This window comes from Melitaea cinxia, chromosome 18 (assembly GCF_905220565.1).
Source record: "Melitaea cinxia chromosome 18, ilMelCinx1.1, whole genome shotgun sequence".
NCBI lineage: Eukaryota > Metazoa > Arthropoda > Insecta > Lepidoptera > Nymphalidae > Melitaea > Melitaea cinxia.
Window position 1 is genome coordinate 3697725 of NC_059411.1, and position 22117 is coordinate 3719841.

The following is a 22117-nucleotide window of genomic DNA, read 5'->3' on the forward strand; positions in this document are numbered from 1 at the left end:
TAATTTTTTAGTTTATTATGGTTTGTGGCGTTGAAAAATACATACAACCCTAAATTTTTATCCTTCTACCACCAACCCCTATTTTTATATAGCGTTCAGCGGCAAGACAACGTTTGCCGAGTCAGCTAGTAAGGCTATAAAGATTTTAGCTCTGAAACTAGGAATTTGGATCTAGTGAATAATTACAGTTTTATTGCATATATACATTATTTAAATTTCGTATTTTCATTTCAATCTATCATATAGTATTGGAGCTAAAGTGGTGGGGAAAGGGGGTAGAACCTATAAATAATGTTATACTATATTTTAGTCATCCATAAAAATCAATAACAAATAACTTCTCCTTTATTGGTTTAACATAGCAATAATATCTTTATGGTTCAGTTTTTCTGCGCAATCCAAGGGTGTGAAGCCCATCACGTCAGGCACGTCTCTCCTGACTCCATGTGCTAACAAGTAGCTCACGACATCTGGATTATTGCAAAGGACGGCCTGTAAAGTAAGAGCGTATGGTTTCTTGACTATTTTAGATATTATCTATACAAATAAATAAAATTGGAGTGTCTGTTTGTAATATTAAAATAACTGTTTTTTACTAAATGCATATGGATGTATACACAGTACACGGTAAAGCAAATAATACAGATTTGTTTTTCTTGTCGTTCGAAAGTGAATTGTTTGTTGTTAACCAATGTGACATCATTGACGAGTGATCTATCATATACAAACTATACATTGTTATAAATATCTTTAACATATGTAGGTAAACTTATACGTTGTGAGTGAAATGAATGGATGTCATTTTTTTTATGTCACTAGGTCGGCAAACAAGCGTACGGCTCACCTGATGGTAAGCGATTACCGCAGCTTATAGACACCCGCAACACCAGAAGCATCGCAAGCGCGTTGCCGACCCAATCCCCAATCCCCCCCAGGAGCTCTGGTCACCTTACTCACCAACAGGAACACAATACTGCTTGAAAACAGTATTATTTAGCTGTGGTCTTCTGTAAGGTCGAGGTACTACCCCAGTCGGGCTGCTCCATATTTTGAGCAGGAAATTCCTGCTGTGCCCTACCTTAGTTAAATAGTTAAAGTGAATAGATGTTATTTTTTAAATTCCGATATCAGAGAAGACTGTTTGATTTCGATAGTCAATGGGATAATTGATACTTATCAATTCTCGATTTCTATATTTAGTAAACGGATCGTTTTCTTGACGAATCGTTAAGTTTATACAATCAACAGTTTTTGAAAACGTTTTCCAAATGTATCCGGGCCATATAATTAAGTCAACTTTCCTAAATAAACATAATATATTTTACATCTTTGACTAATATATCTACTAAGTCGATGATTTGGGTTGTTCTATCTACCTTATGTAGCGGGGTTTGTTTGATTTCATCGCAAGCATTCAGGTCAGCTCCGGCTATTCTAAGAGACTCGAGTTTACCGACGAGTCCACTCCTCGCCGCGAGGGACAACATCTCCGCGACAGGCTTCGCGTCGACTGAGGACAGGTGGGCGCCGCACTGCTTCAGTAGATTTATTACTGTGTGGTTGTCGTTGTGTATCGCTGTTAGCAGTGGAGTTTCACCGCATCTAAAAAAAGTTTTTGCTTGGCGTTTTATATTCGTTACATTTGAATGAAAATATGATGCGTAGGTATATTTTTTTTATCTTATGCATTTTTCTAAGACAGACCTGTGTGTCTGTATTAGAGGTAACAGCCCACTTATATAGCTAAATATTTTATTTTTGATAAATATACATTTGTACTGTAAATAATACATATATATAAATAAATATATCACAATCAAACTTGTTGTGAACTGCGCCAAGGGGCTCGTCAATTTCTAACTTAATTTAATATATTTAATGTACATCTTATTACCTCGTCTTTAAGTGTACATTCGCTCCGTTTTCTAACAAATACTTTATGATCGGGACATTCCCTTTTAGTATAACTTCGTGAAGTACCGTCCTGCCTTCTGAGTTCTGTGCATTTACATCTGCACCCATGTCTAAAACAATTAAATTGTTTTAGTTATTTAGCATTACTCGACTCGACTAATAAATAAATAAATAAATAAATAAACGCTTCACGCTCAACGGCCCTCAGTAGGATTTTCACAAGAATAAACGCCCAGACCACAACAAACCTATATGGCCAATACAATTATCTGTCGTGAACGGAGATCGAACCCGCGACCGCCAGACTAAGAAGAATCATTAACTATTAAAGGCCATCTAGGAGACAATCTAGGAAATAAAGTTTACTTCATTAATTTCTGATTGAGCAATGGACTGAACACATTAATTAAGCCTAGATCAATAAATAAATAAATTTATCAATTTATTTCTGACCTGGTATAACCAAAGTATCAAGTACTAAATTTGTCATCAAAATTACTCTAATTGATTTCTGTCCTATCTCGTATATATTGGGTAAGAAAAACCTGTATATTTCGAAATAACTGAGATCTGAGGCATTATATACCTAAAAAAGGGTTCCATCTTTTATGGAATATGCGCATATGTATGTGTGTGCACACGGACATGCACACACAGTACACGTACCCAATGTGTGCCTGTGTGTATTTGCTTGCGTATGCACGAATACGCATACTTTTGACCGCGAGTTTATACATTCGAAAGCCAACAGTTAATATTTTTTCTTTTCAGGTAAAAATATAACTTACGCTTCAGCCTGTAACATCCCACTACTGGACATAGGCCTCTTTTCCCATGTTGGGGAAGGATCAGAACTTAATACACCACGCTGCTCCAATGCGGGTTGGCGGATATATTCAATACTATGAGTAACGATCGCTATCAGGTGTGCATGATAACAACCGGGACCGACGGCTATCGTGCTCTCCGAGGCACGGTAGGAAGACCCACAAGGACTGCACAAACACCCAGACCACGGCAAACACCTGTATGGCCAATACAAATGTTTGTCATGTGCGAGGATCGAACCCGCAACCGCCAGCGCAACAGGCCCAATCCATGGCTGTGACCGTTACGCTAACGCGGCGTCTACGCAAAAATATAACTTACCTAACATTTTTTTCACCGCTCTCGAGTCATCGTGCTCGATTGCGTACAGAAGTAGCGAGTTGAACACCTTCTCTGTGACATCTATCAACTTTTTTGGTGACTGAATATTTAGACTTGATGCTAGAGCGTCTATTAATGTGCTATCCTGGAAATATTTTAATATAGAGAGTCTAATGGAATTTATGTTTTAAGGTACTAACTTATATTTTATATCACGACGATAAAAGTTAGGTCATCACACCTTGTAAACTAATGTAATTGAACGAGCTGATGTGGCTTAGCGGAAAATATTTGAACTGTAGCTGGGAAATTTTCCAGTACTAAAGTCTGGGAAAAGTCAGAATATAATATAGCCGAATAAATCATTATAGACCATGGCGGTAAGGTTCAAATTTCTAGCCATACAAAGAAAACTTTTACCGAGCATAGAGTGAATTTTATTAGCGCATTGGTGCAGTTTGTAGTGACCCTGTTTTAATAAAGAAAGAAAATATTTAGCTAAATAAATCGGCCGTTACCTATAACACAAGCATTAATTTGCTTACTTTAGGAATAGACGGTCGTATGTGTGTGCGTGTGCGTGTGTGTGCGTGTGCGTGTGTGTGTGTGTGTGTGTGTGTGTGTGTGTGTGTGTGTGTGTGTGTGTGTGTGTGTATTAAAGATATTTATTTATTTTTTATATATTTATAATTGTTTAGTCAGCATTCACGAGTCTGTACAGTACAATCTAGTACAAATCAATTAGTACTATATATTCTGCATAAACACTACAAAAATTTTATTAGTAACTATATATATTTAAAAATATATATTGAATTTATTATTTACACACATACCTCGATAGCAATGGACGATGTATTTGTTAATTCGCCTCTAATATTAGTCACCATCATCTGAAAAAATTTGACACGAAAAACATATTATTATTATTAGATCAATTTAAAATAAAATGAGCTTAACTATGTTAACATATGTTTTGAAGCATTATAGCTAAAAATACAAAAGATCATAGCACAATTCTCAAAAATAGCGTTTTTATAACTAGGAGTTTCTCAGTGACCTATTTTAGACCATTTTTGCTTGTTACACGTATTGGTGAAACAATCTTTCCAATTAGATGTAAAAGTAGCATACCTCAATCTTTTGTTGATAAGTAAGTTCTGACTTCGATAGGACGTATGATAGTTTAGTTAGAGCTGCCTCAGGCGTCATGTCGTAGCCCGATATTACGCCACATTTTGCTATTAACTAAAAGTATACAAATACAATTATTGTTCCCCATAAAATAGATTGTTCGAAGAAAAAAAATATATATTATTATCACGAATTATCAAGCTCACTGTGGAGTTGGTAGACGGATTAGGCGTAACAGGAATTTAGTGATAACACGAGAATTTGTCTTTCTTAATTTCTTACTTGAGTTATATATTTTAATCTATATCATATTAATTACCCACGTTATATAAAAGGCGGATAATATTAGGCGTTGATTAGTATTAAAGAAAATTGATAATTTTATATGTGATAAGATTCTTAAAGCCTTATAATATGTGATAGATGATATTTTTATATATATTCGGGACATACGATTTACACTATAACATACCACTGCTAGACATAGGGAACTTTTTCCGTGTAGGAGAAGGAATGGAGCTTAATACTTGGGACTTAAAATATATATCTTCATTATGACTACATTAAAGGACTTTTTTATATTCTTAATTCTTACCCTCCCAGTCTCATAAAGCGGTGTTACTACACTGCCTCTAGTGCACTGAGTAATGTTAACAAATATGACACCTCTTTTCACAGCCGCTGCAATCTCATTGAACACATCATCTCTATTTGATGGTATATTACCAGCTCCGTAACTTTCTAATACCACACCTGAAATATTAATAATTTATATATTTATATCTTTAGTATCATTATAGTGCGCGTTTTTATATATTAAGAAATGCAACGTTTTTAGCAGAAAACTAAAAATTACTAATTTATTTTTTCATTGGCCTTAGTCCGTCTATTGCAGACGATTTCGACAGTGTCAGACAGACACTGTGTCGCCAAGGACACTCTTCAGGAAAGCGCAGAGTTGCCTAAGCTCTGCGCTACCCTCTCGACCTCACTGGCTAGGCCCACAGGAAGTTTGGCTGCAGGAGTCTTTCGCATTTTAGAGCTTTTACGACCCCCACAGGAAGAAAGGAGGTGGTGTTATTCTACTCGGCCGACACCATAGCGCACTTTGTTTATTATTATTTTTTTTTATACAACTAGATCACCAAATAAGCGTACGAGCTTGCCTGATGGTAAGCGATTACCGTAGCCTATAGATGCCTGCAACACTACAAGCATCGCAAGTGTGTTACCGACCCTACTACCAATCCCCGCCAGAGCTCTGGTCACCTTATTCACCACAGGAATACAACACTGCTTGGGAACAGTATTATTTAGCTATGATCTTCTGTAAGGTCGAGGTACTTCCCCACTTGGGTTGCTCCAGATTTTGAGCAAAATATTTCCTATTGTGTTAAATTATTAGTTTATAGTTTTCATCATAATTTGAGTAAATTATTACCTTTATTTTATTATTTATCATCCAATTCTTCATATTTAAAATCAAAAGACCTACATCTTTTTGTACTATATTACTGTTATAAACAAATAATATTCTCAAATATCTTATAGATATTAAATTAGGTATACCTCAACCATTATACCCAACTTACCTTCAATAGGCGGTTGGCAGAATGCCTTTATCACAGAGGAACTGAGACTGGGGAATATTCTCAATAGTCCCACATTCTTCGACATTTTCGCGTGCAAGTGACATTTCTCTATAACTGTGGGTTTGAATATGGCTTTCTTGTTTACTTCCAAGTCTATCCCAACTTCGACGAGGGGCACGCAGTTCGGAGAGTCGAAAGCGTAGAGATTGTTTACTGATATTTTACTTGTCCTTAATAAATTAAATTGTGTAGGTTAACTTGGAGACAGAGGTAACTTTTTATAACTTATGGTCAGACTATCCTTATACTTATATCTATTCAATAAATCTGTATTTAATTCTACACTAACAATTGTCCTAAGATACGATTCTGTGTGATCCACAAGTTGATCAGTTACGTAAAATTCGTTTTACTTAAATTTTACACGGTATAAAAAATTCTATTATGCATACGACTAGCAGTTATTTTATTGGTTAAACTAGTATTTAATGAGGTAGGGCAAAGTAGGAAATATCCTGATCAAAATCTGAAGAAACACGACTGGGTAAGTACCTAAACCTTACAAAAGATCACAGCTAAATAATACTACTGTTCAGAAGCGGCTCGTCCTAAAGAGCGCTGCTGCAGTGCACTAACACGAAAATTACATATCTGTATTTCTTTATATTACATATTATCTTTCTATTCTACTTTGCCTGTACAATAGTCTATTACATTGCGTATATTTGGCATTTAGTTGTAACGAGTGGAGCGCCAGTGATTGCGCTCCTATGAAACGAAATTTAGTACGATTCCTAGCACTGTAATCAACGAGTCGAAAGAGACAGGCCGACACGTGAAATAATAGATTTCATATGAGAAGTCAGCCTAGGCAGGCACCGCTCACGCGCAAACTTGCTATACCGTAGATTCATCCATGCGGCGTGCGACGTGTGGGGATAACTTGCCTATGCGCTGTTGCCGTTCTTATGTCTATATGTATCTTATGTATACAAACGTGTCGGCTTCGTCATCTATTTTACAGTTTTTCTTTTAAATAAGTATTAAGAAATAGTTTGTGCCTATGTGTGTATAGTTGCGCCTGCAGTGATGGTGTATTTGCATGGACGGAATGGATTTTCTATAAAAATAAAATAAACGATAAGCTCTAGATTTCGTTTCTTTTTTTTTTTTTGTTAAATTGTCTATCAAACAATGTCACAAGCCGCCTCTGCTACTGCTTTAGGGTTGTGTTGTGTTCCTGTGGTGAGTAAGATATTCAGAATTTCTGGGAGGGGTCGGGGGTAGAATCAGAAACGCGCTTGTGATGCTTCTTGTGATATAGGCGTCTATAAGCGTCTATAAGCTACGTTAACCACTTACCATCAAGTGGACCGTACGCGTATTTGCCAATCTAATCTTATAAATCAGAGTAACGGAAAAAGAGTGGGTAGAAAAAATACGATGAACTCTTTGTTGTCGATAGCCTTATATTGACTACCGCTCTTTTTTACAAGAAAATAAAATTCCAAAGCTCCCCTTCATGTAATAGTTAATTATACCAATTTTATATTTCCATCTATTTTATCTATTAATAAATAAAATCGTGCTACTTGTGGTCATGGCTGAGGGTCGTAATTATTAATTATTTGGAAACACTAAAATATGTTATAATCATCATCATCATTACAGCCTATACCGTCCACTGCTGGACATAGGCCTCCACAAGTTTACGCCAAAAATAACGTGAACTCATGTGTTTTGCCCATAGTCACCACGCTGGGCAGGCGGGTTGGTGACCGCAGTACTGGCTTTGTCGCACCGAAGACGCTGCTGCCCGTCTTCGGCCTGTGTATTTCAAAGCCAGCAGTTGGATGGTTATCCCGCCATCGGTCGGCTTTTTAAGTTCCAAGGTGGTAGCGGAACTGTGTTATCCCTTAGTCGCCTCTTACGACACCCACGGGAAGAAACGGGGTGGCTAAATTCTTTAGTGCCGTAGCCACACAGCACAATTATAATAAAAAACATTTAATGCAGACAAAGAGCATATGTGTTACACACACATATGAACAAATTATAACTTAACCAACAAATGCAAGACAAAACAGAAGCTTGATCACCCCGCGTTGGGGCACTGCATTAAGGCACAATATTTTGGTTGTTGGATATTGCGTTAATCTATATTTCAAATACTCAATGTTGTACTGGCGGCATTTCTTCTTAGTTTCAGACATTTTGGAATTCACAATTTCAACACATTAACTTTTTAACCGATTTATAGAAAGTTATAAAAGTAATGGCTATAATGACGTCTTTACTTAATCAGTAACAGGCGAGTATGGATCACTAGCAAATAACATAAAAACAAGGCATTAGGAACGCTATAATATATTTAATTAACCCTTTATTCATAGTTTATATTTTCTAATCAAAACCAAAATTATGAAAAATGAAGTCTATTTATTCTAAAGACTTTTTTGTTAAAAAAATCTCTGTTGGACAAACTATTGGTCTATTTGTAACTTCAATTATAATTTTCAATTAACTTCAGCGATAATAACAGCCGTAAAGTCAGTCAATTGAACTATGCTATTTTATACGACATTGTGATTCGTACCTAAGTATAATTATTAAATTATCTTTGAATATTAAATAAATAGCTACGTAATCAACGTTTATCTTTGCTTCTTAGTGGATTTTACTAGTTTATTTAAAATAATTTATAGCATACAATAATCATCGAAACATCGTCAGACAATATCGTCAGGTCATTAAACGTCATTATATTTAATATCAAGCTCAATTAGTGAGACATTATCTTAACTAGAATATTTCGTTTTTTTTAATCGATTTAAAAGTAATAAAATTTGAGATTGTATCGTAACGCAAATGACTTTTTAATTTTTATATTAATGTCGTATTGTTCACAATTAAGACCATATCTATTGCGCAACATATTCTTATAACACATGTGACGGTTATTTTCAAGGTATTTCAAAGCATCTCATTTTTTGGCTGATTTTTATTTATTTAATCGATTTACCTACTAAATATATCTTAAATTATTTTTACAATTTAAAAACATTAATAATAACATTTAAAAATATGTATTTAAGTTATAGGTATGCACAACATTAAAAAATGTATAAACTTACAAAATAACAAGATAGAAATAAATTACTATTTTTTTTTAATACCTATAACAGAGAGAGTTGACAAGTATTAATTTATTTAATTAATAGCTGGTTTAGTGTTTTCATTTGTAACTAGCTTTGCCCGCGACTTCTTTTTATATGTTGGATATTATTTTGGTAAGATGAATACCCACACAATGCTACAATGATCCACAAGACTTCGAACCTAGCCAGTATAGAGAGCTTTCAATGTTTTGAATGATTTAAAATCTTAAGTATTTCTAAAAATAAAGGATAGCATTCTTAAGCACTTATTCAGAGTATTTTTCGTGTGGTGTCAGCCGAGTACAATAGCATCACCCCCTTTCTTCCCGTGGGGGTCGTAAAAGGCGATCTCATTGTACTGGTGCCTTTTTAATATCCTTTTTATATCTTCCTAAAGCTAAATTTGCCCTAAGCTATTATTTATAATCTTTGACAGCTTCAGGTCATCTGCATATAATTCAAATTCTTGCGAATACAGTGTTTAATATCATCAATATAGATAATAAAGAGTAATAGACCTAGAAGGGAGCCTTGTGGAACTCCAGAAGCAGGTGTAACATTTACAGAATTAAACTCATTGATAACCGCTTTTTGCATTCTATCAGCCAAATATGAATGAAACCAATTTAATAAAGTTCCAAAAACTCCAAATAATTTGTCTAGCCTTTTTTTATTAAAATCGTGTGATTTACTACATCAAATGCTTTACTAAAGTCATTATATATAGATAGCATCGACTTCGTTTCCCGTGCTCATACTTGCATGTGTTCTATCAACAAATACAACAAGATTAAATGAGGTGGAACGTTTTTTTTTTTTTTGAAATTTTTAATGCTTTTTGTTATTATAAAATACATGTTGTTAATGTTTTTAGATTTCCGTAAAGTCATGTATGGCCTGCTCAATTCCGTACATGAAAGTAATTAGATTTATCATAACCAGAGGTACATATGACAAATGTGTATATATACTTCACACCGACGACCGCTCTGGGTGCAATGGTGCGTGTGCCGGGTGGCGGTACCTAAACAACGACAGTCACGGGTTCGATTCCCACTCGGAGTGGATATTTGTTATTATAAAAATATTTGTTTCCGGTCTGATTGTTATTGCTTGTGGGTCTCCCTACCGTACCTCGGAGAGCACGTTAAGCTGCTGGTACCAATTGTTATCATGTACACCTGATAGCGATCGTTACTCATAGTACGGAATATATCCGCCAAACCGCATTAGAGCAGCGTGGTGGATTAAGCTCTGATCCTTCTCTTACATGGGGAAAGAGGCCTATGTCCAACGGTGGGATATTACAGTCTAAAGGGATACTTTACACATTTTTATAAATTTTTCTAGCCGTATATTAGTAGACGTGTGTATTAAATTTTTTATTCCAATCCAGGATTAGTACATACTACAAAATATTCGTTCAACGCACAAAAAATGTCAAACACTAATAAGCAGACAAGATTTCTTGCAGTACGCAAGGTTTAATCCAAATTAACTGAGTCCATTCTGGTTTGCGTTAGATCTTTAGAGTCAACTTTTATAACAAAGGTCAATATTTATTGAATTGAATTTTTAAGGGCTTATCTGTGCCACTATTAACCTTTTAGAAACGTGTATTTCAAAATTATTTTCCATATCGTTTCTTACAATTACTAGCATAATATAATAACATTAGATATTATATTTGTTTGTTTGTCCAATTACGCAAATCAGATATGTATATAATTATGTAAAATGTTAGCTTCAATTAAAGCATCATGTAAGTCTGATGAACACATTTATTCTAATTACAGATCTAAATATTGGAATAAGACCAGTGACGTGACAAGCCCTTTCTTATACAAACAGTTTAAGTATAAGTAAAAACAATTCATCTGTAACGTTATGTAAATATATTGCATGCTAGTCCAAGGATTTTTTATGATGAAATCTGTTTTACTATAAGTTGGCGTTTGTACGAGTCTCAGAATTTATTTCTATGAAATATTTTAGATGGCTTGGATATCAAAATATACAAATTCAAATCTACGCTGTTAATCCACTGAACTGTTATGGATCAATAAATTTACATTTGTATCTTAAATAAAATAATTAATTACTGCTATTTCAGACATATGTAAACATTTACTATTATTATTAGAGACCTTACACTATTGCAAATTTCAAACGCAGTTTAACTTATAATTGCAACATCAGAAAAAAATACTATTCACATACCTGTTCCCTCTAAACAATTTGCTTCCAAAAAAGACGGTTACTTCAGGAATATTCAGTCCACCAGCAATCAACAAAGATGAGACAAAGTTATCAGTACCATCACTTCTTGGTTCAAATATTGGGATCTATATAAAAATATATTTGGAATTATAAACACTCATTCTAAATAAATAAACTTGTAGATAATTTTCTATTCGAAGCTATAATCACTATTGTCAATAAAAATTTGTTACTAATGACTTTAAGTATCTAAAAAAAATCCGTCGCCATAAAAAGTATTAGTCAAGCTATTTAATCCATAAGGTATCTGCTTTTCAAAATTAAAAAAAAAAACAATGATATTAAAATTATAGATAAAGGATATAAATGGGATGGATAGTTAATATATGAAAAGTCGATAATCTACGCAAAACCTCAGTCACAAAGTACATTGGAAAAACCAATTTTAAAGATAGACGACGTGAAAATGTGAATCGGATACCGGTCTATAGTAATATTTTAATCAAAATCGTAACTTACCTGTGATCCAGTGAATACAATTGCTTTTCCAATATTTTCAAACATAAAAGACAATGCTGAAGCTGTATACGACAACGTGTCTGTACCGTGCAACACAACAAAACCGTCGTACTGTTCGTAGTATTTCTAAAAATTCAATATTAATATATCAATGTAGAAGACAGAAATAATACAGAAAAATAATACATAGAACTAAACTTTCTAAAAGAAGGAAAGTTCTTTCTGAAAAAAGATCTACCTCTTCATCAGGCGAAAGAGAGAAGAAGAAGGAAAGAAACAGAACTCAAGGCTCACCATAATATCTTCAGCAATCTGTATCCATTCGACTTCGGTCATGTTCGAGGAGTCCAAAAGTGTATCGTATTCTATTATCTTATAGCATATTCTCAGATCTATTTCTTTGGCTTCTGCAATGTATTTCAAAGATAATTTTAACCTTAGTTAGATCTAATCTTAGTTGGTAGGCTGATTAGTAAAAACAGCTACTAAGCAAAAAAAGAAACTAAAATACCGTCGAATTTACCTGGCAATACAAGGAACGATGTGTCAAAATCAGCTTCTCTTAGCTTGTGCCTCCAGTACATATTGTCGTGAAGCTGAGGGTATCCTCGGATAAGGTTTTCAAAGGCATTCTTTTGTGGTATAAGAACTAGAACAAGATTTTCGTATTATAAAAAAAAACATGCTAAAAAAAAATATTGTCAGACTTTTTAAGTATAGAGTTCTGTAATGTGCTGAATTTATTGAGGCTTGTTACAATTTGATTACTAGTTGTTCCCGCGACTTCGTCCTCGTGAAATTTAGCAAAAAAAGTTATTGTTCAGTTCGCAGAGTTATAAAATAAATAAATTTGTAAAATAAAAGCAGTTACACCTCATTACATCAGCTATCTGCACGTGAAAGTCCCGTCAAAATCGATCCAGCCATTTCAGAGATTAGGCGGAACAAACAGACAGACAGACAGACAAAAATTATAAAAAATATTATTTTGGTATATGTACCGTGTATCATATATACGAGTATGCATACAATAAAAAGTAGTTATTTTAATATTACAAACAGACACTCCATTTTATTTATTTGTGTAGGTGTACATTAATATCTACTAAGTAGGTATTAGGAAAGTAAAATAAAAATGTGAATAAGTTGTTAATATAATTAATGTATCATTCTTCCCTATATAATAGAAAACGGTATATAAGGGTAGTGTTTATAATTTGGAGTCTACAGCGCCTTGTACAAAACTAGGTTTAATTTTGTATCTGAGTAATATGACAACAGTGATAGAAGAACATCTTTATTTGTCGAAATTCTACTTAGATTATACGCAACAAATTTCTAGAGATAAATCTATTGAAACCAATACATCGGATCTCGATATAATAATAATATTTACTTGCTATTTACTACGTATAGTGACTGATGTAAACAAAAACAATTTTTGTACGTCTCACTCCATTCGTGATAAAACTGATATCCACAAACTATTGACCTCGTGTTAATAATTACTACTTATTGCATATTGTAAGATCATGTGTATTAGAGACTTTCTTAGCGAGAAAATCAGAAGATATATTTATAAAATAATTTTTAACAAAAACAAAAACCGACTTCAAAAAGGAAACTAAAAAGTGAAAAATATATTTACTTAGTACAAAGTAATTCGTATTTTGATTTAGTTAATCAGAAATGATTAAATAAATATTTTATAATTTTGAAGTCGGTGCCAAGTAAAACAATAACTACTCTAGTATCTACTCGTAAGTTGTATTCAGTTTTCTTTCATAATTTGTTTCATTGACTATTAGGTTGAATACTGTGATTATTCTGTTATTGTTTTGACATATCTAATAATATTTTTTGTACTTGTTTGTTGTGTGTGTGTTGTTTGTATCTGTTATTGTAGCCAGGTTGTTGTAGTATTTACTTGGCACCAACTTCAAAATTATAAAATATTTATTTAATCATTTCTGATTAACTAAATCAAAATACGAATTACTTTGTACTAAGTAAATTTATTTTTCACTTTTTAGTTTCCTTTTTGAAGTCGGTTTTTGTTTTTGTTAAAAATTATTTTATTTTACAATTTTTAGTGATCTGTAGACCTAACAAGGATGCTTTTTCTCTTATATCGGGGGTTCGGAAACATACACAATACACAAGCACAAACACCCAGATCATGACAAACATCTATATGGCCAATACAAATGTCTGTCGTGCGCGGGGATTGAACCCACTAACGCCAGCGCAACAGCCGGTGCTGTGACCGCTGCGCTAACGCGTCGACATACTATGAGTAAAGTTCGCTATCAGGTGTACGTAATAAAACCGGGACTGACAGCCTAGCGTGTAGCGAGGCTAGGTTGGGAGAACCACAAGGATTAAGAACTAGACTGAAAATAAATATTTGTATAAACATAAATATCCACTCCGAGCGGGAATAGAACCCGCGACCGTCGGTGTCGGTGGACCGGAGGCGCCGCCGACACGGCACATGCACCATTATATCAAAGCGGTCGTCAAACAGCAAAAGGTAACTGCTATAAATTGTTGAGAAATTCCCTCGAGTGTTTATGGGCTCCATCATCAAACCTGGTCCTGCGACACAGATGATCACACAGCAGGTAATTGCTATAAATCGTTGAAAAGTTCCCTCGACTATCTTTCGTCTCCGTCATCAGACTTTAATGGCACTTGTAACTCATATAGGTGCAAAGTTCTCATCAATAGAAACGAATTAAGTTCAAACAGCAGGTAATTGCTATAAATCGTTCAAAAGTTCCCTCGAATATCTTTCGTCTCCATCATCAGTCTGTAATGGCACTTGTAACTCATATAGGTGCAAAGTTCTAATCAATAGAAACAAATTGAGTTCAAACAGCAGGTAATTGCTATAAATCGTTGAAAAGTACCCTCGACTATCTTTCGTCTCCATCATCAGACTTTAATGGCACTTGTAACTCATATAGGTGCAAAGTTCTAATCAGTAGAAACGAATTAATATCTAAGATTTTATTTTTGTGTTACCCACATTAGGAATTCTAAACATTTTGAATATCATATCAAAAATTGACCGCTCCAGCGGGGTTCGAACCCGCGTCTCCGACGTACCGTGTCGGCGCTCTAGCCAATTAAGCTATGGAACGATACACCCGCCCGAGCGAAACTTTCGATATGATACTTTTTAATTTCGGTTTAAGCGAACCGTGGCGCCGTCTATAGTGAGCTCTTTACAGAAACCCGTAACTATTCAAAGTTTCATATTACAATGAAAATCTTTGACAGGAGACGACACCGTGCTATTTTTAATATCTAAGATTTTATTTTTGTGTTACCCACATTAGGAATTCTAAACATTTTGAATATCATATCAAAAATTGACCGCTCCAGCGGGGTTCGAACCCGCGTCTCCGACGTACCGTGTCGGCGCTCTAGCCAATTAAGCTATGGAACGATACACCCGCCCGAGCGAAACTTTCGATATGATACTTTTTAATTTCGGTTTAAGCGAACCGTGGCGCCGTCTATAGTGAGCTCTTTACAGAAACCCGTAACTATTCAAAGTTTCATATTACAATGAAAATCTTTGACAGGAGACGACACCGTGCTATTTTTAATATCTAAGATTTTATTTTTGTGTTACCCACATTAGGAATTCTAAACATTTTGAATATCATATCAAAAATTGACCGCTCCAGCGGGGTTCGAACCCGCGTCTCCGACGTACCGTGTCGGCGCTCTAGCCAATTAAGCTATGGAACGATACACCCGCCCGAGCGAAACTTTCGATATGATACTTTTTAATTTCGGTTTAAGCGAACCGTGGCGCCGTCTATAGTGAGCTCTTTACAGAAACCCGTAACTATTCAAAGTTTCATATTACAATGAAAATCTTTGACAGGAGACGACACCGTGCTATTTTTAATATCTAAGATTTTATTTTTGTGTTACCCACATTAGGAATTCTAAACATTTTGAATATCATATCAAAAATTGACCGCTCCAGCGGGGTTCGAACCCGCGTCTCCGACGTACCGTGTCGGCGCTCTAGCCAATTAAGCTATGGAACGATACACCCGCCCGAGCGAAACTTTCGATATGATACTTTTTAATTTCGGTTTAAGCGAACCGTGGCGCCGTCTATAGTGAGCTCTTTACACGGGGCTTTACTTTTTACGGGGTTCGAACCCCGCTGGAGCGGTCAATTTTTGATATGATATTCAAAATGTTTAGAAACGAATTAAGTTCAAACAGCAGGTAATTTCTATAAGTCGTTGAAGAGTACCCTCGACTATCTTTCGTCTCCATCATCAGACTGAAATGGCACTTACAACTCATATATATGCAAAGTTCTCATCAATAGAAACGAATTAAGTTCAAACAGCAGGTAATTGCTATAAATCGTTAAAGAGTTCCCTCGACTAATTTTTGTCTCCATCATCAGACTGTAATGGCACTTATAACTCTTACGGGTGCAAAGTTCTCATCAATAGAAACGAATTAAGTTCAAAAAGAAGGTAATTGCTATAAATTGTTGAAGAGTTCCCTCGACTATCTTTCTTCTCCATCATCAGATCGACTCCAGACCTTTATTAAATAGTAGTGCTTTATAGTGCTTAATGAAAACATGATTAAATTTACTAGTCATCCTTACAATTTTTGAAAGTTTCCCTCGATTTCTCTGGGATCCCATCATCAGATCCTAGTTTCCTTATCATGGTACCAAACTATGAATATCTCCTTTTGAACAAAAAAATAATTATCAAAATCGGTTCATAAACGAAGAAGTTATCTCCGAACATACATAAAAAAAAAAAAAAAAATATATATATATATATATATATATATATATATATATATATATATATATATATATATATATACGGTCGAATTGAGTAACCTCCTCCTTTTTTTTGAAGTCGGTTAAAAATAGGCAAACATTTAAATATCGATTCCTCCCTTCCTTATTAAATACTTTAATGGAAGCCTTTTACAGGCTCTTTTTAAACGACTTCAAATAACTATTTTTGTTCGCAAACGAATAATTGTGTTTGCTCGCAAACGAAAAAAAAAACCGACTTCAATTACATCGACGAGTAATACAACGTAGATCGACGAAAAAATAGTCAAGTAACAACGCATTATCAAAGATTACTCAAAAAGTAGTTATCAGATCTCGATGAAATTTAAATGTGACCACATGATAAACTTCGGCTTTCGATTAAATTAAAAATCATTAAAATCGGTAAACCTAATAAAAAGTTATTGCGGATTTTCAAGAAGTTCCCTCGGTTTCTCTGGGATCCTATCATCAGATCCTGGTTTCCCTATCATGGTACTAAACTAGGGATATATCCTTTCCAACAAAAAAAGAATTATCAAAATCCGTACATCCAGTAGAAAGTTATGCGGTATAATACAACGTAGGTCGACGAAAAAAGCGTCAAGTAAAAACGCATTATTAGATATAGCTCGAAAAGTAGTTGTTAGATCTCAAATAAATTTAAATGGGACCAATGGGCACACACCACCTTTCGATCAAAAGAAAATTTGTCGAAATCGCTCCACCGAGTCAAAAGTTCTGATGTAACTAACATACATAAAAAAAAAAAAAAAAAAAAAAAAACAAAATACAGTCGAATTGAGAACCTCCTCCTTTTTTGGAAGTCGGTTAAAAAAACCGACTTCATTTACATAGACCAGTAATATAACGTGGGTACAAGAAAAAATAGTCAAGTAAATACGTGTTATTAAAGATTACTCAAAAAGTAGTCATCAGATCTAGATCAAATTTAAACGGGACTACGTGACAAGCACCAGCTTTCGATTAAAATAAGAATTATCAAAATCGGTAGACCCAGTAGAAAGTTATGCAGTAATAATAAAACGTAGGTCGACGAAAAAAATAGTCAAGTAAAAACGTATTATTAGATAAGTCTAAAAGTACTTGTCAAATCGAAATCGGTCTCTCAGTCGAAAATTCTGAGGTAACATACGTAAAATAATACAGTCGAATCGAACTTCTTCCTTTTTGGAAATCGGTTCAAAAAGGTGCAGGTTCTCAAATCGACTGAACTTTTTTACGTGTGTCACCTTATAACTTTTTACGGTGTGTGCTAATTTTGATGATCCTTTTTTAATCAAAAGCAAGTGCTTATCGTGAGGTCCCATATAAATTTTGATCATCGTTTTTTGAATTGTACCTAATAATGCATATTTAATACACTATTTTTGACGTTGTCTTACTTGTCGATGTAAATTGATTAAGCTTGAGAAATACAGCGTAAAAGTGAAGCTTCAAGAAAAAAGGAGTGTGTTTTAAACTACACCAGTCAGTCAGTCAGTCAGCTCAGCCTATTGCAGTCCACTGCTGGACATAGGCCTCCCCAATTTCGCACCAAACATCCCGGTTTTCCGCAATCCTCTTGCTATAAACTACATGACTGAAGTAAATCTTCTGCACAATAGGCCTGCACTGTTTTTTAGATATACGAAACGTAACAGGCAATGAGAGAAAGACTTGCTCTGCTCCGCTCTTGCTCCGTTTGCCGCACCTGGTAACACTTTTTATAACGCTCTCGTCACGCATTCACCAGCTTACTTCAAAAACCTTAAGACCTTGTTACTCCAATATGTTGTAGTGTTGTATGTATTTAAAAAAATAAATAAACAAAAAACACATTTTCAAACGTCAGCAAAGTCATCAGCAAACCATGGGATTCTAAATTAAATATCTGTCTGTATTTTTTTCTGCAAGGGATGAAAAAATACTATTGTTTTTCTCCTTGCGACTGCAGTTTATGAAGGATAATCTAGAATATCATCATCAATGCAGATTTAGACATGGTTTTCACAAATTAATAAATTGTGGTCAGCTATACTTAACATTTGTGTTTGTTTCATGTCAATCGATCCATAAATAAAAAATCTGTGCCAATTTAAAGAATCACTTTGAACATGTTAATACCCAAACGACGGTGGTAATTATAAAAATCCAAATGATATATCCAAAAAATGCTGTCCAAAGTCAATATTCTACACGGAAGAAGTCGCGGGCACAGCTAGTTTAGTATATATTAAATATTTTGGGGCTTTATACAAAAGTTAAACTAAACCAAGTAGCGATAACTTCATATTGCGATTGTTCATCTCCATTATCACAAAAGTAAATAACGTTAAGTCGTGTGTATGTATATTAGTAGACTACAGCATATGGCAGCTAGCATAACCGAGAGCATCGTAAGCGCATTGCCGACCTGAAACCAACCTCTCCCTCTGGCTAACTAACTCACCACAGGAACGCAACACTTCATAATAGCAGCGTTACGTAGCTGTGAGCAAGTTATTTCAGTCTATGTCCTACCTCAACAAAACGTTTGCAATTTTCGTTAAATCGAATTATTTGTTGTAGAAATACATTTTTTTATATTACTGTGATTCAATTGTAAATATGTAGGTATATCTAAAAATATTCCTATGAGTGACTAGCGTTTAATATCACTAGCAGTACTACTCCATAGATTATCAGAAAATTTATAAGCAAGAATCGAAATTAATTCCTAAGAAAAGCATGGTATCAAAAACCAAAATACTTTTTAACCGACTTCAAATAAAGGAGGAGGTTACTCAATTCGACCGTATATATATTTTTTTTATGTATGTTCGGAGATAATATCTTCATTTATGAACCGATTTTGATAATTCTTTTTTTGTTGGAAAGGAGATATCCATAGTTTGGTACCATGATAAGGAAACCAGGATCTGATGATGGGATCCCAGAGAAATCGAAGGAAACTTTCAAAAATCGTAAGGGTGACTAGTAAATTTAATCATGTTTTCATTAAGTACTATAAACCACTACTATTAAATAAAGGTCTGGAGTCGATCTGATGATGGAGACAAAAGATAGTCGAGGGAACTCTTTAACGATTTATTGCAATTACCAGCTGTTTGAACTTGATTCGTTTCTATTGATGAGAACTTTGCATATGTATGAGTTATAAGTGCCATTTCAGTCTGATGATGGAGACGAAAGATAGTCGAGGGAACTCTTCAACGACTTATAGCAATTACCTGCTGTTTGAACTTAATTCGTTTCTATTGATGAGAACTTTGCACCTATATGAGTTACAAGTGCCATTAAGTCTGATGATGGAGACGAAAGATAGTCGAGGGAACTTTTCAACGATTTATAGCAATTACCTGCTGTGTGATCATCTGTGTCGCAGGACCAGGTTTGATGATGGAGCCCATAAACACTCGAGGGAATTTCTCAACAATTTTCAGCAGTTATACCTTTTGCTGTTTGACGACCGCTTTGATATAACGGTGCATGTGCCGTGTCGGCGGCGCCTAAACACCGACGGTCGCGGGTTCTATTCCCGCTCGGAGTGGATATTTATGTTTATACAAATATTTATTTTCGGTCTAGTTGTTAATCCTTGTGGTTCTCCCAACCTAGCCTCAGAGAACACGCTAGGCCGTCAGTCCCGGTTGTTATTATGTACACCTGATAGCGAACTTTACTCATAGTATGTCGATGCGTTAGCGCAGCGGTCATAGCACCGGCTGTTGCGCTGGCGTTTGTGGGTTCAATCTCCGCGCACGACAGACATTTATATTGGCCATATAGATGTTTGTCATTGTCTGGGTGTTTGTGCTTGTGTATTGTATATGTTTCCGGACCCCCGACACAAGAAAAAAAGCATCCTTGTTAGGTCTACCCATCACTAAAAATTGTAAAATAAAATAATTTTTAACAAAAAAACCGACTTCAAACAGGAAACTAAAAAGTGAAAAATAAATTTACTTAGTACAAAGTAATTCGTATTTTGATTTAGTTAATCAGAAATGATTAAATAAATATTTTATAATTTTGAAGTTGGTGCCAAGTAAATACTACAACAACCTGGCTACAATAACAAATACAAACAACACACACACAACAAACAAGTACAAAAAATATTATTAGATATGTCAAAACAATAACAGAATAATAACAGTATTCGACCTAATAGTCAATGAAACAAATTATGAAAGAAAACTGAATACAACTTACGAGTAGATACCAGAGTAGTTGTTTTACTTGGCACCGACTTCAAAATTATAAAATATTTATTTAATCATTTCTGATTAACTAAATCAAAATACGAATTACTTTGTACTAAGTAAATTTATTTTTCACTTTTTAGTTTCCTGTTTGAAGTCGGTTTTTTTGTTAAAAATTATTTTTGTATTTACTTCTGTGCTCTTTACAAATTATAAGGAAATAGTCATTTTAGTAACAGATGCAAACACGACAGTGTATTTAAAATAAATGCGTCCAATGAACTAAACCATTTCGACAATAAAAAGGTAATAAATTTAAAATTATATTCAATACCTATAATATTTTAAAACTACAAATATGTACCTATTTCTTACGTATTATATTAGACGACGCGTTGGCGCAACGGTTACAGCACTGGTTTGTGGCTGTTGCGGGTTCGATCCCCGCACATGGCAGACGTTTCTATTTGGCATACAGATGATTGCCGTGGTCTGGGCGTTTGTGATTGTGTATTGTGTGTTTCCGTACCCTCGACACAGAAGATAGAACTGGTTGCCGTTAAGTGTGAGGCGTTTATTTATTATTATATCTTAAGATGTTAAATAAAAAAGTATGTAATAATTAAAAAAGTAGAATAAAACTATTATCTTTTATTACTTAAGTAATCTTAAGAATAGAATGGAAATACGCTTAAGATAAGTGAGATAAAAATACTAGAAGAGATGATAACGATACGCTACAATAAACATTATTTTATTAATTAAAAATGCCTTTTGACCGAAAAAGTCCTATTTTAAGCCTCACAAAACTATTACAAAACTATTTCGAAATTTTAAAAACATACAAAAATTGTATTAAATGTTTTTCATTTTATTATTATAATAATTTAAGTGATCAAATAAATGGTAAGTACAATTAATTTTCAATAAAAATACAATAACTTTTTAAAAGTCAAATCTTACCGCCATCCCTATTTTTAACCATTCCAATCGTTCCACCGGTATACAAAACCAACACACGCCTTTCATTCTTACCAACTGTCTTTACGGAATTCGAAGTATTTAATAAAGTTAACTCAACAAAACTACGCGCCTTTTTCACTTTCGCCTCAATTTTCGTGCTAGTATTATTCGAACCATTTGTTATAGAATCGTGTTTTGATTGGCCATTGGACATGAAATTATTTACGTTCGACATATTTAGAACGATCTATTTTTAAAATTCGTGAGCAGACGCCACGTACAGCTCTGAAGGGAAACTAAGTCGTACAGACCGTAATATCAAACCAGATTACCAGAGTGAATATAGAGTATACAAATCAAAGTACTTATACTTACGTAATTACTTTTGTAAGCAAGCGCGTTTTAATAACGTCAAAACTG

At 34.4% G+C, this 22117-nt stretch overlaps 1 protein-coding gene across 1 annotated transcript; it reads right to left on the reverse strand.

The window, feature by feature from the left end:
- Positions 1 to 327: 327 nt before the first annotated feature.
- LOC123662061 (L-asparaginase) lies at positions 328 to 22026 on the reverse strand. The gene is made up of 13 exons (XM_045596949.1): positions 21698 to 22026; positions 12210 to 12335; positions 11981 to 12093; positions 11687 to 11812; positions 11168 to 11292; positions 5790 to 6019; positions 4793 to 4950; positions 4198 to 4311; positions 3900 to 3956; positions 3064 to 3208; positions 1895 to 2024; positions 1377 to 1602; positions 328 to 492 (listed from the first exon to the last, which is right to left on the reverse strand). The coding sequence occupies exons 1-13, from the start codon at positions 21930 to 21932 to the stop codon at positions 346 to 348; spliced, it is 1932 nt and encodes a 643-aa protein (XP_045452905.1). The 5' UTR covers positions 21933 to 22026; the 3' UTR covers positions 328 to 345.
- Between the last annotated feature and the right edge of the window lie 91 nt (positions 22027 to 22117).